A 14454-nucleotide genomic window follows, 5' to 3' on the forward strand; every position below is an offset into this window, starting at 1 on the left:
CTGACTTTTTTATACTGTGGTTTATAAAATACGACCTTTGAAGCTTTCCTGCCCCCACTCCGGAGATAGGTGTTGTGCTGTGCCCTTCCCCTGCCTGACCTCACCAGTGAACCATGCTGGGACTACTCCTTTTAGCTTCTAGGGGGAGAGTAACCTTACACTGGGCCATTTACCCAGGTCTCAACCTGTGTAGGTGACAGTCTGTCCTGGGGATGAGAGGGCTGTTGTGTGAATTCTGCCACTGTGTTGCTGCTGGTGTATCTCAACCACCGACGAGTGTTATGAAGTCTCTTCTTTTGTCGCTTGTGCTGGCTTGCAATCACAGCCCTTTTCTGTTTGTTTGTTCAAGACTGAACGAGCATATTCCTTTTGTGGAACTATTGAATACATGGCACCGGATATCGTCCAAGGGGGAGACTCCGGACATGACAAGGTACAGTTCCATTTTGATTCTTCTCTACAAACGTGTAGGAATCCCAGTTAATAGCTCAGGTGCCAGCTCTTCAGCCACACCCTCCTTGCTGTTGATGGTGTCACCTTCAGTTTTTTTCCTTTCTTTTGCTTTGTACACCTGAACACCTTATGGTGTTAAGATATAATAGAAAGGTTAGATAATTCTAGATGTACCTTTTTAAGGTTTTACTGATGAGAATTTTGTTTTATTTAATAGAGAAACACTCTTGTTAAAGTTAAGACCTCAAAACGGACTAATTCTTCAAATAACTTTTTTTAAATTTTCATCAAAAGGGCTTATATTCTAAGCAAAGCACAAATTATGACTCCATTCTAGAAACAAAAGTATTCTTTTTCTTTTGCATGGGACCTTGGTATTTAGGATACAATGGAATCACAGTGCAACACAGAGAGGTGTCACCGAATGCAAAAACTGTGCACACTGTTTCTGTCTGAATTGCAATGAATGGTTTTGGACAGTGCTTACTGGCATTAATTTCTGCTGGAAAAACCTACAGAATTGTATAGTCATGTGTATAGCGTTAGTTAATATTTTGCGTTAATTAATATTTACCTTCTCAGAGGTCACTGAGAAGTCACTGCAGAGGGAATTACTCGTATTTTCTTGTTCCCCTATTTCTTCCTTTCACTTGGCAGAGAGACTGGTGTTTCCAGCAGAGATGAATATTGCAATAACCCTTGAAAGAAAGGAAGGTGTCTTGCATTCTGGTGTGTCTGAGTTTGTTTTCCTAAACCCTCTAAAAAGCTTGTTTTTGTTTTGTGTTTTGTGTTCTCCTCACTTCCCTTTCATGTGCAAAATAAAGATTCTAGAAGGAACTTTGTAAGTAATTGTGTTATAAAATCTAGGTCATGTTTTTTTCTTCATGTATTAAAGGATACACAATTTGTTCAGTTTTTCCTAACACTTCTTTCTGCCTTATTAATACCTTTCTCCAAACAAAGAACTCTGTTTTCTGCTCCCCATCTTTCCTTTTCTCTCATTCTCTTTCAAAGCCCCACATATACCATTCAAGTACCTGGCTATATAGAATCCTTGGTCTCGTTTCTGATGACCAAGCTTATCTTTACAAGCACGTTCTTCAAGCTCGTGTGGCTGTGGACTGAATGTGTGGCTAGGAATCTGATTGTTGGTCTGTATTAGTCGAGGACATGACTTCAGATCCAACAATGAGACGTTCTGAGCGTCTGACTCAAGGCAGGGCCACTGCTTGTATGAGCAGACTTGACTTGCTGGCTTTGTTTGCTTCATGGCATTCTTTGAAGGTACTGGGAAATTTGGTAGGAATTTATAACTGTTAAAATTTGAAAATTATCTTATAAGACGTAATGGAACCAATTTTCACATAAGAAAAGCTCATATCACTCCCAGAATCCTGCCTCCCTGAGGGCCAGAGTACAGCTCATCATGAATGCTCTTTTCCATCCAGGGCACCCAAGGACTGTGAGTTAACTGAATGGACTGTGAGTTAACTGAATGCAAAGCACACCTGACAGTGCCAGCACGGAGAATCCCCCAGCACTTTTCCACTCATGATTTCATCTACCTGATCTGGTTTTATATGCCAGTGTTCCATGTTTTCTTTAAAATAGCCCTAGGCTCATGTGTCACCTCTCTAAAACTAAGGCCCTGAAATTTGGAAGCAGATAGTTTAAAATTTTAACATCCGGTTAATGTTTCTCACTAATGTAAGCTTATATATTCAAATGTTATTGAAATCCTGGTTTACCTAATTACAAAAGAAACAGTTTTCAATACATCAAGATTCTTGAAACCGTATATAATTTGTTGTGCTCTCAATTCAGGTTATTGTACTTATAAGTTAGTTTTGAAATTAGAACACATTTTATTTTATATTATTTTAAATCTTCCCATCAATGAAGACACTTAGATTTATGTAATAGGGTCTATAAGAGAATTGATTTAGGCGTCTTAAGGTTCATTGAAGCAGAATAGTTGATTAAAAAATGCTAATTGGTACTTTTTTTCCCTGTCATAAGCCCAAAGATTTCACATACTTAAATTTTTTCAATGCTTAAAAATTTTTAAATGTTCTTAATTAATCAAGGTAAAACTGTCACTAATTTAGGAAATAATTAAAATACTGTCTGTGCTGAGGAACCTGCAGACTTGTCTTCTGAAGGGCTTTCGGAATGTGTTAATTTAACATTCAGACAGAAAACTGCACAAAATCTTTTTGTTAAAGTATTTCGTTCGCTCTTATGAGATCTATTTCAGTTGGTAACCCTGTAAGTGAGCTGACTGTTGTTTTGTAGGCAGTTGACTGGTGGAGTCTGGGTGTCCTCATGTATGAGCTACTCACTGGAGCATCGCCTTTCACTGTCGATGGAGAAAAAAACTCCCAAGCGGAGATCTCCAGGTAAGATGTGACAAGATAAAATAAGCATCTTGTTTTCTCAAAATTCTGTAGTTAGACCGATGAAAAAAATAACTGTTTTATTGGAGATAGACAAAATGATGTTAAGTGGCCAATTTCCGTTCACATTATACAGGAAATGTATAGCCTTTCTGTTTCCTTATACTGACTTTATGTGCCCAATTAGATTTGAAATGTAAATTATGATCTGTGGTATTCTAATGTCTGCATGCTCCAGAGCACTGAGCATCTTGTCTTACCCCCAGGAGGTACACTATATATGGAGAAGCATACTTCATGGGTACTTCTTTCCCATTATATACATAATGTAATTTCTTTGTGACAGAAATGTAATGATATCTTTCTACTCAGGGATGTAGGCTCAGTAGAAACAAATACCAGAAAGTCACCCTCCTAGAGGTCCTCATGGCATTGCTCTCTTCTTGGTCTTCACAGCAGATAGCACAGTTGCAGTGCTACATTTCTGTTTATAATTATTTGGTTACTGTGTGTCTGTCCTGCTAGACTAAGCTCTGTGAGAGCAAGGGACATGTCTGGCTTTAATTCTCAATACTTACTACATAGAATTCAGTAAATATTTGTGGAGTGAAATGGGTTGATGAACAAATAAGTGAACAGTGATAATCATGATACTAATTACTAGTTATGTTTTTGTCCTATTTTTACTTGAATTTTATAATTTTGAGAATGGATTTGACATGAAAAATTAAAATTTGAGATTCCACTTCCAAAGAAGATAGAATGACAGAGACCAGGCTTAGCTTCCTCCCTGTCACAATTTTAACATGAGACAGTGGTTGGGAAGACCAAGAGGGTCCTGGCAGTGAGGGACAGTGGTCTTCTGAGAGGTAGCGAGCAGATGAGGTACGCCTGCGACTGCCCGGCTGACTGCCTAGAGAGGTTTCAGGCTGCCAAACAGTGGGGAGGCCGGCAGAGCTGAAGTGGAGCCAATAGGAAGACCAACAGCCACACTGGAGACCAGAGTGTCAGGGAGGAGAGAGCAACAGAGAGAAATCCAGGGATTGCAGAGGTATTCAGTTGAAGACTGATAAACACATAGGTGAGAGGGCAACAGGATAACGGCAATGTCATTACTCTCCAAAGTGAGCTGTAGATTCCATGCAGTCACAATTCCAGCAGACTTTTTTTTTTGCTTTGGTAGAAATTGAGCTGGGCATGGTGACTAATACCAGTAATCTCAGAACTTTGGAGGCTGAGATGGGAGGATCGCTTGAGACCAGGTGTTCAAGACCAGCCTAGGCAACACAGTAAGACCTCATCTCTACAAAAAAATTTAAAAATTAACCATGCATGGTGGCGCACACCTGTAGTCCCGGCTATTCAGAGTGCTGAGATGGGAGGATCACTTGTGCCTAGGAGGTCGAGGCTGTGAACTATGATTGTAACACTGCCCGAGTGATAGAGGGAGACCCTATCTCTTAAAAAAGAAAAAAAGAAATTAACAACCTGGGTCTAAAATTCATATGGAAATACAGAAGACCTAGAATAGCCAAATCACCTTTGAAGAAATAAAACAATGTTGATTTCAAGATTTATTATAAGCTACAGGAATCAAGACTCTGTGGTGTTGGTATCAAGATAGACATAATCTATGGCAGCTGATTTTTGACAGAGGTTCAAAGTTACTTTGTTGGATAAAACATAGTCTTTTCAACAAATGGTGCTGGAACCATTGGCTATCCAGATAAAAAAATGAACTTCAAGAAATACTTCACACTGCAGAAAAATGAATTTCAAGTGAATGGGAGACCTCAGTGTAAAGCCTAAAACTTCTCTGCAAAGTACAAAGGAGAGTCTTTGTGCAGCTTGGGTTTGGTAAGGATTTCTTAGGTATGACACAAAAAATAAAAATCTGTAAAAGAAAGCATTGATGAATCAGGCTTCATCAAAATTAAATACTTCTGCTCTTTGAAACTGTTAAGAGAATGAAGACTGCCTGGAATACAGTTTTAAATCTCATGTCTATGAAAGGACTGGTATCCAGAATATATGAAGAATTCTCAGAACTCAAGAAAGCAGCTTCATTTAAAAATGGACAAAGAATCTAAACAGACAGAAAATACCTGGGGGCAGGTGGCGTGGGGAGATGGTCAGCGTCACTGCTGTCCAAGGAAGAAATACAGATTAAAGCCTCCGTGAAGAGCTGTGCCCACAAAGATGCTAAATAGAGCCTGGCCTGCGGCATGCTGGGTATGTGCACAGGAGCAGCAAGGGGAAGGTGAAGTGGTGCAACAACTTCGGAAATAGCCGGCTTCTTAAAAGTCAGACCTGCTCTACTGTGTGACCCATCACACCACCCCTGGGTAACTTCCAGGGAAATGGAAACAGGCCGTACAAAGTCTTTCCAGTAATGTAGTGCTCATTGTGGTGCTCGATTTTAACTTCCTTTTTTTATTCCCCTTATATTAGTCAATTGGCATTCTTGTTTGAGAAAGAAAGCCTGAGTCAGATTGTCTAAAATCTTAAAACTAGAGCAAATAGGTTTTTCAAGAATTTAGGTAGAATTCCTTCTCCATAATCGATTAATTATCCACTTTGTTATGTTAATAATGCTTAAAGTGTGGTATCAACCTGTTATTCCTTGGGGTTTTTTGAGACAGAAATTTACCAACAGTGTAATAACCAAATCAGCCCACATCCTATTTTCCTTTAAGATAATCATTCTGATTGTCTTTCCTGGCATAAAATCTGTCATAGTCTGTTTTTCTTAAAACATGTATCATTTAGATAAATGCTATCATTATCTTGTCCCCCAGCGTCTTAATTGGCTAAGGCTTTTCCTCATCACTGAGTTCTCTACTCCTTAATCATTATGGTCTTCCCTGAACTCTGCATACTTCCTGTACTTTGTATTTGAGATGACTCAAAATCATGTATTATCCAAGTTATGTTTGCCATTGTTGCCTAGAATAAAACTGTCCTTCTGGTATGTCAAATTTCAAACTATGAGAAGAGCTCAGAATGAAAAGAACACTTAGAGTTCTTCCTGATGTCGGGATCCTGTCATCTGCCAGACCCCTGAGGGCCTTGTGCACCTTGGAAGGAGGGTACTGGTGTATAAGGCGCTTTCAAGGAAGCTGTGTCATTAGTGGACAACTGGCTGTACTGGGTTTTTCCCCCTTTAAAATAAACTGAGATGATCTTCCTCTAATCTCAGTTAATCTTGATCCTGTCTTCTCAAGAACATAGAATAGTTGTGTGATTTCTCTTCAGACATTGCTTTAAGAATTTGAAGGCAGTTTTGTCCAGGATAAATGTTTCTAGTTCTTTCAATAATTCATGTGAAGTTGTTTCCAGAATCCTCATATCCTAGCACCATTTTGGACAAATATTAAGCCCAGTACTAGAGTACTGAGATCAATACTGATCTCACTCCTTCCTGTGAGTCTATTTCCATGTCCTACATGGGCAGCATTTGCATTTCTTACTCCTGTGTCTTCTACTGGTTTCCGTTGCCTTTCCATACGGAACTTTTCAAGGACATGGTACTGCTGCCCTGCGAGTACTCTCCCCTGAGAGATCCCACTGGCTATCCTACCTGCCTCTACAAGGAACCTGTGACAACTGAATGCACCCACACCTGAGAAGTGGAACGTAGAGGTTGTACTTGTGTCTCTTTCACCATCTCAGGGTTTTTCTTGGTCTCTCTGTCTCTGCCTTTGGCATGTAGAAAATAGTTGCCAAGAGATGTTTATTTGGTATCTCATTTTCTGTCAATAAAATATGCCTTGTTAATGTTTTATTATATTATTATAAGCATAATATTATATAAACCCAGGCCCAAGTGGTATCAAAGTCATGGTATTGAACAGAGTTCTGGTTGGTACTGTTTTGGGTCAAGGGTCAGCGGACCACAGCCCCAGGCCAAGGCCACCCTGCTTCCTGCTTTTGTGTGGCCTGTCAGCTAAGAATGGCTTTTACATTCTTAAATGGCTGGAAAAAAAATCAAAAGAAGAATAGTATTTTGTGACATGTGACAGTTGTGTGAAATTCACATGTTCATCCATGTTTGTCATTGTAGACCACGGTTGTGATTGCTCCTTCACGCGGCTTCTCAGAGTCTCTTGGAAAGAGTTGAGTAGTTTCCATGGGGACCTCTATGTGCAAAGCTAAAATCTATTGCCTGGCTCTCTCAGTTTTACACTTTCCATCTCCAAGTAACAAATTACTCCAAACTCAGTGGCTTAGGAATAACAGACACCTTTGATCTTATGGTTTCCGTGGATCAGGAGCTGACATGACTCAGCTGGGTCCTCCAAGGCCTCTCAGGCTGCAACCTCAGCACTGGCTGAGCTGTAGCATCTCAGTGCTCACTGGGAAGGGACCTGCTTCCAGACTCCTGTGGCTCTTCGTGAACATAATTTTCTGGTGGCTGGGTAGCATACAATTATGTGGATACCCTGCAATATCCTTTCCCCCAGTGTCAGACAGAAATTTAGAGTAAGTGAAGTTACTGGAAGCTATTTCTAACTCAGGCAGGCATATAAAAAATTCTTTAATTCTGGGACCACATAGGAACCAGGAAGTAAAAGTCAGTGTAAATAGCAAAGTGGGAAGAGTATCACCTTTAAATGGAGGACAGGTAGAAAGACACCAACCCCAGGAGTGCCTGCTGTCTGCAGAAGGGCTGTTGCAGGTCTCCTGTGGAAGCCGTGAGGAGACTGCCCTGAGTGAGCGGAAAGCGGAGTGATGGAATGAGCGGAGAATAGTTAGGTGTTTGTTCCCTCACTCACAGTTGTCAAGTTGCTCTGCTCCAAGCAGGTTTGAAGCCCCTGGGATACAGCAGGGAGCAGGATGAGGTGATTCCTACTCTGGGAAGGGCTCTGGGTCATCCCTGGGGCCCTCCATGCTCCCTTAGCAGAAACTCTTTCTGGTTTCCACGCAACTCCTTCTGATGCAGGCAGGCCCTGGTGCACCTGCACCTATGTTTCCAACTCGGTACCCTGCACTTGCCACCTGCCTCAGCTGCACACAGCACTGTGTGTGGGCCTAGCACGGTCCCCAACTGGTGACTGTGGGCTCTATGTGTTCTTGCTCCAGACTGGGCCTCCTGCAGAGCTCCCTCCCATGTTGGTCCTGCTGGGTGGACATTCCTCTCTTGTATGTCTTCACAGGACCTGTGCCTGGTGCGGAGTTGATTTCAACACATGTGGTAACACGTTGGGGCTTGAGCAGTAATGGGTGGTGCAGAGTCAGCGTGCAAGATGGGGCAGCCAGGTGCACACCCAGGCTTATCTCTGTTGGGTCCTTCACAGAGGCTTTCTTCCTCCTGCAGAAAGCCATGCTGAAGCAGATGGGAGGGGCTATGTAATTTTCCCCCAGAACCAAGATTCCTGAATCCTCTCCAACATGTCTGCTGGTCTGAGAAGAGACCCTGAGCAGCAGTGGGTGGTTGGCAGGGGAAGGGAGGGTGCAGCTTGCTTCCTTCCTGTTCTACCAGCCTTTGCTTGAGTCCCCAGAATGGAGTGCCTGGGAGCAGGCTTCACTTTGAGATTCCAACACTCCTGGAGTTGTGTTAGAAATTACAGTTTTGCTATCATTTCACCGGTTCTCAATGGCTATTGGTACAGTTCCTTGGCCTGTTTTCTGTGTGGTTGCCCTGGGATGCAGGTATCCAGCAGCAGCTCATACCACCAAGCATCTGCCATGTAAAACACTCTACGTGGTCACAACCTAATGCATCATAACCCCTATTTTTGGTTGATGCTGTTATCCTTATTTTACAGGTGAAGAAACTGAGGCACAAAGAAACTAATTGTCTCAAGGTCACACAAGTCAAGACTGAGCCAGCATTGAACTCAGTCTGTCCCCAGAGTCCATGTTCTTACCACACCGTACTGTCTTTTACACATTATGCTTTTGTTCCATGATGGTTATTAATATTTTAATGCACAATAGAAGATCTTTTGCAAACTTAAATAATGGAGTAACTTTATCTTTGAGTACACTGCATTAAGGTATTAATTTCAATCAACTCTTTTCATTGTTGATCTGTATTTTAAGGAGGAGAAAGTCCACTGGCTTAGCTTGATTTCTTCTGTGACCTTGGAGTAGATTTCTCATCCAGAAGCACCAGTCTTACTTTTTGTTTTCATAATACCCAGTAGACTTCACTTCGTCTCTGAGCACCACCTGCCTACAGATCCTTGCCCAGTATGTAATGGCAGCAGAAAATGAAGCGGGTGCTTTTCCGCTAGGAAAGCCCAGCTCCAGCATCTGTGCTTAGTGTCAAGAGTCAAATGTCCAAGTGTCTCGCTGGCCTTCTCCATCGACTTTCCTGCTTTCCCACTGCTCCCCTTGGGCCTGCTGGCACAGGGACAGGGGAGTGAGGTAGACACAACTGTCCTCTTTTGTCAGTTTAAATCTGAGAGTTGGATTACTCATCTGAATTTGCTAAGAGTTGTTTGTGTTGTGAATCTTTCATCGTGGAGCCTCATCTGTTTATGGAAGGTTGAATCTGACCCCAAGTCTTTTCTTTTCTCCTGGTGAAGGCTTTGGGGTATATAACCTTCCATTAAGATTGACTTATGCTGAAAACTGAGCCAATGTTTTTTGTTTCTGCTCATTTGAGTATCAGAAGTTTGACTTCACAGTATCTCATTTTAAATATTTTTTCAACTTTGTCGAGCTATTATTGTAACATTTTAGGTATTTTTGTCTCTCCTTCCCATGTAGTTCTGCTTCAAAACGTGTTTCACCATACTTGTTTTTGCTAAAAATAATATCAACCTAACTCCATTTGTGGGTGATCTTAACCGCAAGTATTATTTGCCCACAGGAGAATACTAAAAAGTGAGCCTCCATATCCCCAAGAAATGAGTGCATTAGCAAAAGACCTCATTCAGCACCTTCTGATGAAGGACCCCAAGAAGAGGCTGGGATGTGGCCCACGTGATGCGGATGAGATCAAAGAGCACCTGTTCTTCCAGGTGAGGTCTTGGAGCAGACGGTCTTACGCCTGCTGTTCTGGGCATGGCGTTCTGGGGGCCTAGTGAGCACAGCCCCACCCTTCTTCACATATCTTGCATCATTTTTTTTTTTTTTTATGACAGATACCCTTTGGGAATGCCCACAGTGCTGCTTGAATAGGCCTGAGAAGTCTTTCTCCCTGTGGAGTGAAGGGAAGGCTCATTCCATTTCCTGCCTACTCATTGGCTAGAGTTTCTGGGCATGGTTTCCACTTGTGATCTTGAAACCTAGGCCTCTGGGCTAAGGAGACTTCCATTGTACTTTCTCCTTTTCTCTCCATTTATGAGCTGTTAACTGCCATTGTGCCTCACCTTTTAGAGAGTAATGTCATGGCTTCTTTGTTTCCCGGGGACATCTGTAAAAGTTTAAGTCTACCTATTTCTCAGTTACATATTCTTGACTCATGGGGAGTAGTCACTGATTTTCTTTGTTCTATGACAGTGCTTTCTGGAAAAACCCGGCGAGACCTTTCTACAGAGCACCAACACATCTGCTCGATTTAGTTTGCTCAATTTAGTTCAGTAAACACCAAAATATTAAATAACTGGAAGAAAAAAGTGGAGTTGACTAGTTATTTCCAGTTTAAATGATAAAACCTGGAAAGCATGACTTGTATTTCTAAAACCCTGAGCCATGACTTTTAAATAATTTCACTATACCCATAAGCGTGATAAGCATGACCTAAATAGTTATGGTCTAAAGGGACCATCTATGTTTTATCTTTATTTTATAAATTAAACTTTTACAGTATTGTCACCAAAACAAATGGAAAGCGCATACCAAAACATTGAAAGAACTATTCTCAAGTAAGCTCTCATATTGTTATTTGCTGTTTTTAAATATAGAAAAATAAATACTGATTAAAAATTAAAATGATCTCTCTGCACTTCTTTCTCAAAAAGCATGTTTATTTTATTTTCTCAGTCATCATTTTTAGAAATATTACTACACATCTTACAGAAGTTCAGTAACATCATGAGAAATACATTTAGAATAAAATGAACTTCTCATTATGCATTTTGTAGATTCATATGACTTGGAAAGATTACTGTTTGAACAAACTTTCCAATATCTTGTTCAGAAGTTTATCTCAAAAATTAACAATCAGGTAATATTCAAGAACATATTCAAGCAAAATATCCCCCATTATATTTTCCTCAAGTCTTTTTCTCCATTGTTCCCAGTATTTATGAATACTGCAATATGCCTTTTCTATTAGAGAAATTCCTCTTTCTGATAGCCTGGAATAGTAATTTTAGATTACTTAATTGCCTTGTCTTTGTATATGATTGGGACAATTACAGAAAGACCAGAATTCTACTTCTAAAGGTCTAAATGGCCTTTTTCTCTATAAATGGAGCAGGAGGGAAACGGATCATAATAGCATCCCATTTTCTACATATTAGGCATTCTCCTGCTAACAACGTGTTTCTTTAAATTACCCCTTTGCTCTGAAACTCTCTCTTAATGTATGTACAAAGCCAAGTATAAATCGTATACTTATCATGGAGAACATTACAGCTGCTTACAGAAAAAAATCACAAGCTGGAAAGTCAGACTGCACTCAAGTCCTGGCTCTTTCCCAGCTGGAGTTGGAAGGAAAACTGGTTCTTTTTATGGGCTTTAGTTTCCTTTTGGATCAAATAAAGAAGATGAACTAAATGATCTCTAAATTCCATCTAACTGAAAAATATGAAGATCTTTAATTTAGTTGTTTTATTTTGGCCAGGCATAGTGGCTCACACCTGTATTGCCAGCACTTTGGGAGGCCCAGGCAGGAGAATCGCTTGAGCCCTGGAGTTCAAGACCAGCCTGGGCAACATAGCAAGACCTGTTTCTACCAAAAAAATTAGCCAGGTGTGGTGGTATGAACCTGTAGTCCCAGCTACTTGGGAGGCTGAGTTGGAAGGATCACCTGAACCTAGGAGTTCGAGGCTGCGGTGAGCCATGATCATGCCACTGCACTGCAGCCTGAGTGACAGAATGAGACTCCAACTCAAGAAAAAAATTATTTCTATTGCCTCCACAAGGAAGCACAGCTAAAACATTTTATGGTCATGGATTAAACTCTCTGAGTTTCATCAGCCAAGAAGTGCAGACTTTTATGTTTTTCATCACTGAGATCAGTACATGTTACAGTGGACATCATCTCACCATCTCGCTTTTAATGTTTTTTTTCTTAATGACACATGAAATCATGGCATAGCTTGCAATCAGCGATGCCATCTTAGATGTGAAGAAATGTGGGACTCAGTTCAGTAAGTGGTCTCCAAGGTTGTGAGTGACCAGCAGGGGCATAGAGAGGCAGAGTCACATAAACACAGTTAGGCAGTGAGGGACATGGTGGGGGGTGGTTCTGTGGGGAGGCGAGAGGTGGCGTTTTGACACTTGAGTGCAAGTGAGGAGAGAGCGGTTCTAGTGTCAGTTTGATCATCACACTCAGGCTTACAGGCACGAGCCTTTCCATGGTGTAGAGTGAGCAGCGTATCTTCCTGTTGGTCCAGAGACAGGGGGAGCACACAGGCCAGCGTGCGGACAGTCATCAGAGCTGACGTCCACGGGGTGTTGGGAGCCTTCGCTTTGTTGTTCTGTTCTATTGTTTTGTGTTGTTTGTTTGCTCGTTTTCTTTTTGGCTTAATGCCTTTCTCAGGAGGCTCAGGACAAAAATAAACCAGGGGTCTTGGTGCCCCCAGAGGACCCTCCGAGATCCAGGGGTGATAGAAAGCAGCCTTGTCTTCACGACCTTTCTGGAGCCTGAGCTACAGTTAAAATGCATGACTTACTCGGAAAAAATATGTTTTTAAGTCTTGATCTGAAATACTTGCCCTCGTTTTTAGCCTCTCTCATTCTCTATTAATCAATTAAAACCCTAATATTTAGTCTTTATTGTTCTTAGAAGATATATTTGAGCTTTGTCGACTTTTATTTTGTACTAATTTTCTTTCTCTGCTTTAGAAAATAAATTGGGAAGATTTAGCTGCCAAGAAAGTGCCAGCGCCGTTTAAGCCAGTCATCCGTGACGAGCTGGACGTGAGCAACTTCGCGGAGGAGTTCACGGAGATGGACCCTACCTACTCCCCAGCGGCCCTGCCCCAAAGCTGTGAGAGGCTGTTCCAGGTATTCCCCACCCAGATTTGTGGGTGCTGGCAGATGGGCTTTGAAAGAAAGCTTTAAAATGGGGTTCTCTAGTCTCTTCAGAAATATTAAGTACAGAGATGTTGCAGATTGTTAGCTGAAGCTAATGGTTTGATAAATAACAGATATTGTGTGTTTATTTTTGAGATAAAGAAGTCTTTTTTTTTTTTGAGTTGCGGTCTCACTCTGTCATCCAGGCTGGAGTGCAGTGGCATGATCACAACTCACCTCAGCCTCGACCTCTTGGGCTCAGGAAATCCCTCCACCTCAGACTCCCTAGCAGCTGGGATTACAGGCGCACACCACCACATCTGGCTAATTTTTTGATTTATTGTAAAAATAAGGTCTTACCATGTTGCCCAGGCTGGTCTCAAACCCCTGGACTCAGGTAGTCCTCTTGCCTTAGCCTCCCAAAGTACTGGGATTATAGGCGTGAGTCACTGCACCCAGCCTAGAAGTCTTAATATACCTGAAATTTTATTTTTATTCAGGCTCTTTTATAGAAAATACAATAATACATTATTTTACCTCTGTTTACATAAAATATTCTTTAGTTCACAATGTTATCTGATTCTTTGTCTTCAGTGAGTAGTCTTAACTACTACTCCTAAAAAAGACTTAGAAAGAATTTTCTATTTGCAGAAGGATCTTTATCAAACTTGAGGTAGAAGATCTTAACGTTGAATGGCATCCTCATTTTCCTTTTCTGACTCCTATATGTACCTTTGGTATAGTTTAATCTGGTCACCTAGGCCATGTCTTTCTTTTCTTTCACTGTCTAGCACCGGACTGGGCACTTATTAGATGTTTAAAATAGAAGTTTATGGATGAAGTACTGAATGTGCTGGCTTGAGTGAATTAATCGTCCATCCTTATACCCCTTCTGGCTCTGTGTTCCTTTCCAAAACTCAATTGTAGATTCAATTATTCTGAAAAACACATGAGTCAAGTAATTGCTAAATTAGAAACTAAGGAAACTTGCTATTTTTCTAGTTTGACAAACAGTAGATCTTGAACCACTTGTTTTAATGTCATGACTGTATATTTTTAGTTGTATCTATAGGTGAACTTTTATTAGGCATGCAGAATTCCAGCTGCCAGTCACATTGGGGTGGAAAAGAGAGGGAGTCTTTTTCTTCTGTTTTTCTTTTTTTTCTTTTTTTTTTTTTTGAGTTGGAATCTCACTCTGTCGCCCAGACTGGAGTGCGGTGGCTGCTCCCGGCCACCGCAGCCTCGACCTGCTGGGCTCCGGTGATCCTTCTGCCTCAGCCTTCCAAGTAGGGGAACTACAGGTGTGCGTTATCACGCCCGGCTAATTTTTTTATTTATTGTAGAGATGAGGTCTCACCAAGTTGCCCAGGCGGGTCTTGAACCTTCAGGCACAGGCAATCCACTCACCTCAGCCTCCAAAGCGCGGGATTACAGGCTGAGCCACCAAGCCTGGCTTCTTCTTTTTTAC

General features: G+C 41.4%; 1 protein-coding gene across 2 annotated transcripts in view; it reads left to right on the forward strand.

The window, feature by feature from the left end:
- The first annotated feature begins 318 nt into the window (after positions 1-318).
- The window catches only part of RPS6KA5 (ribosomal protein S6 kinase A5), a 40168-nt gene continuing 26032 nt past the window's right edge, over positions 319-14454 (forward strand). For both annotated transcript variants that reach the window (XR_002482333.1, XM_008064472.2), the window contains exons 1-4: positions 319-433; positions 2749-2852; positions 9670-9820; positions 12816-12977. Coding sequence is in view for 1 of the 2 variants with exons in the window: in XM_008064472.2 (XP_008062663.2) it covers positions 389-433; positions 2749-2852; positions 9670-9820; positions 12816-12977 (462 nt within the window). In the remaining variant the exon portion in view is untranslated. The remainder of the gene's footprint in view (positions 434-2748; positions 2853-9669; positions 9821-12815; positions 12978-14454) is intronic.

Source organism: Carlito syrichta, unplaced genomic scaffold (assembly GCF_000164805.1).
Source record: "Carlito syrichta isolate Samal-C Ts95f unplaced genomic scaffold, Tarsius_syrichta-2.0.1 Scaffold307347, whole genome shotgun sequence".
Classification (NCBI taxonomy): Eukaryota; Metazoa; Chordata; class Mammalia; order Primates; family Tarsiidae; genus Carlito; species Carlito syrichta.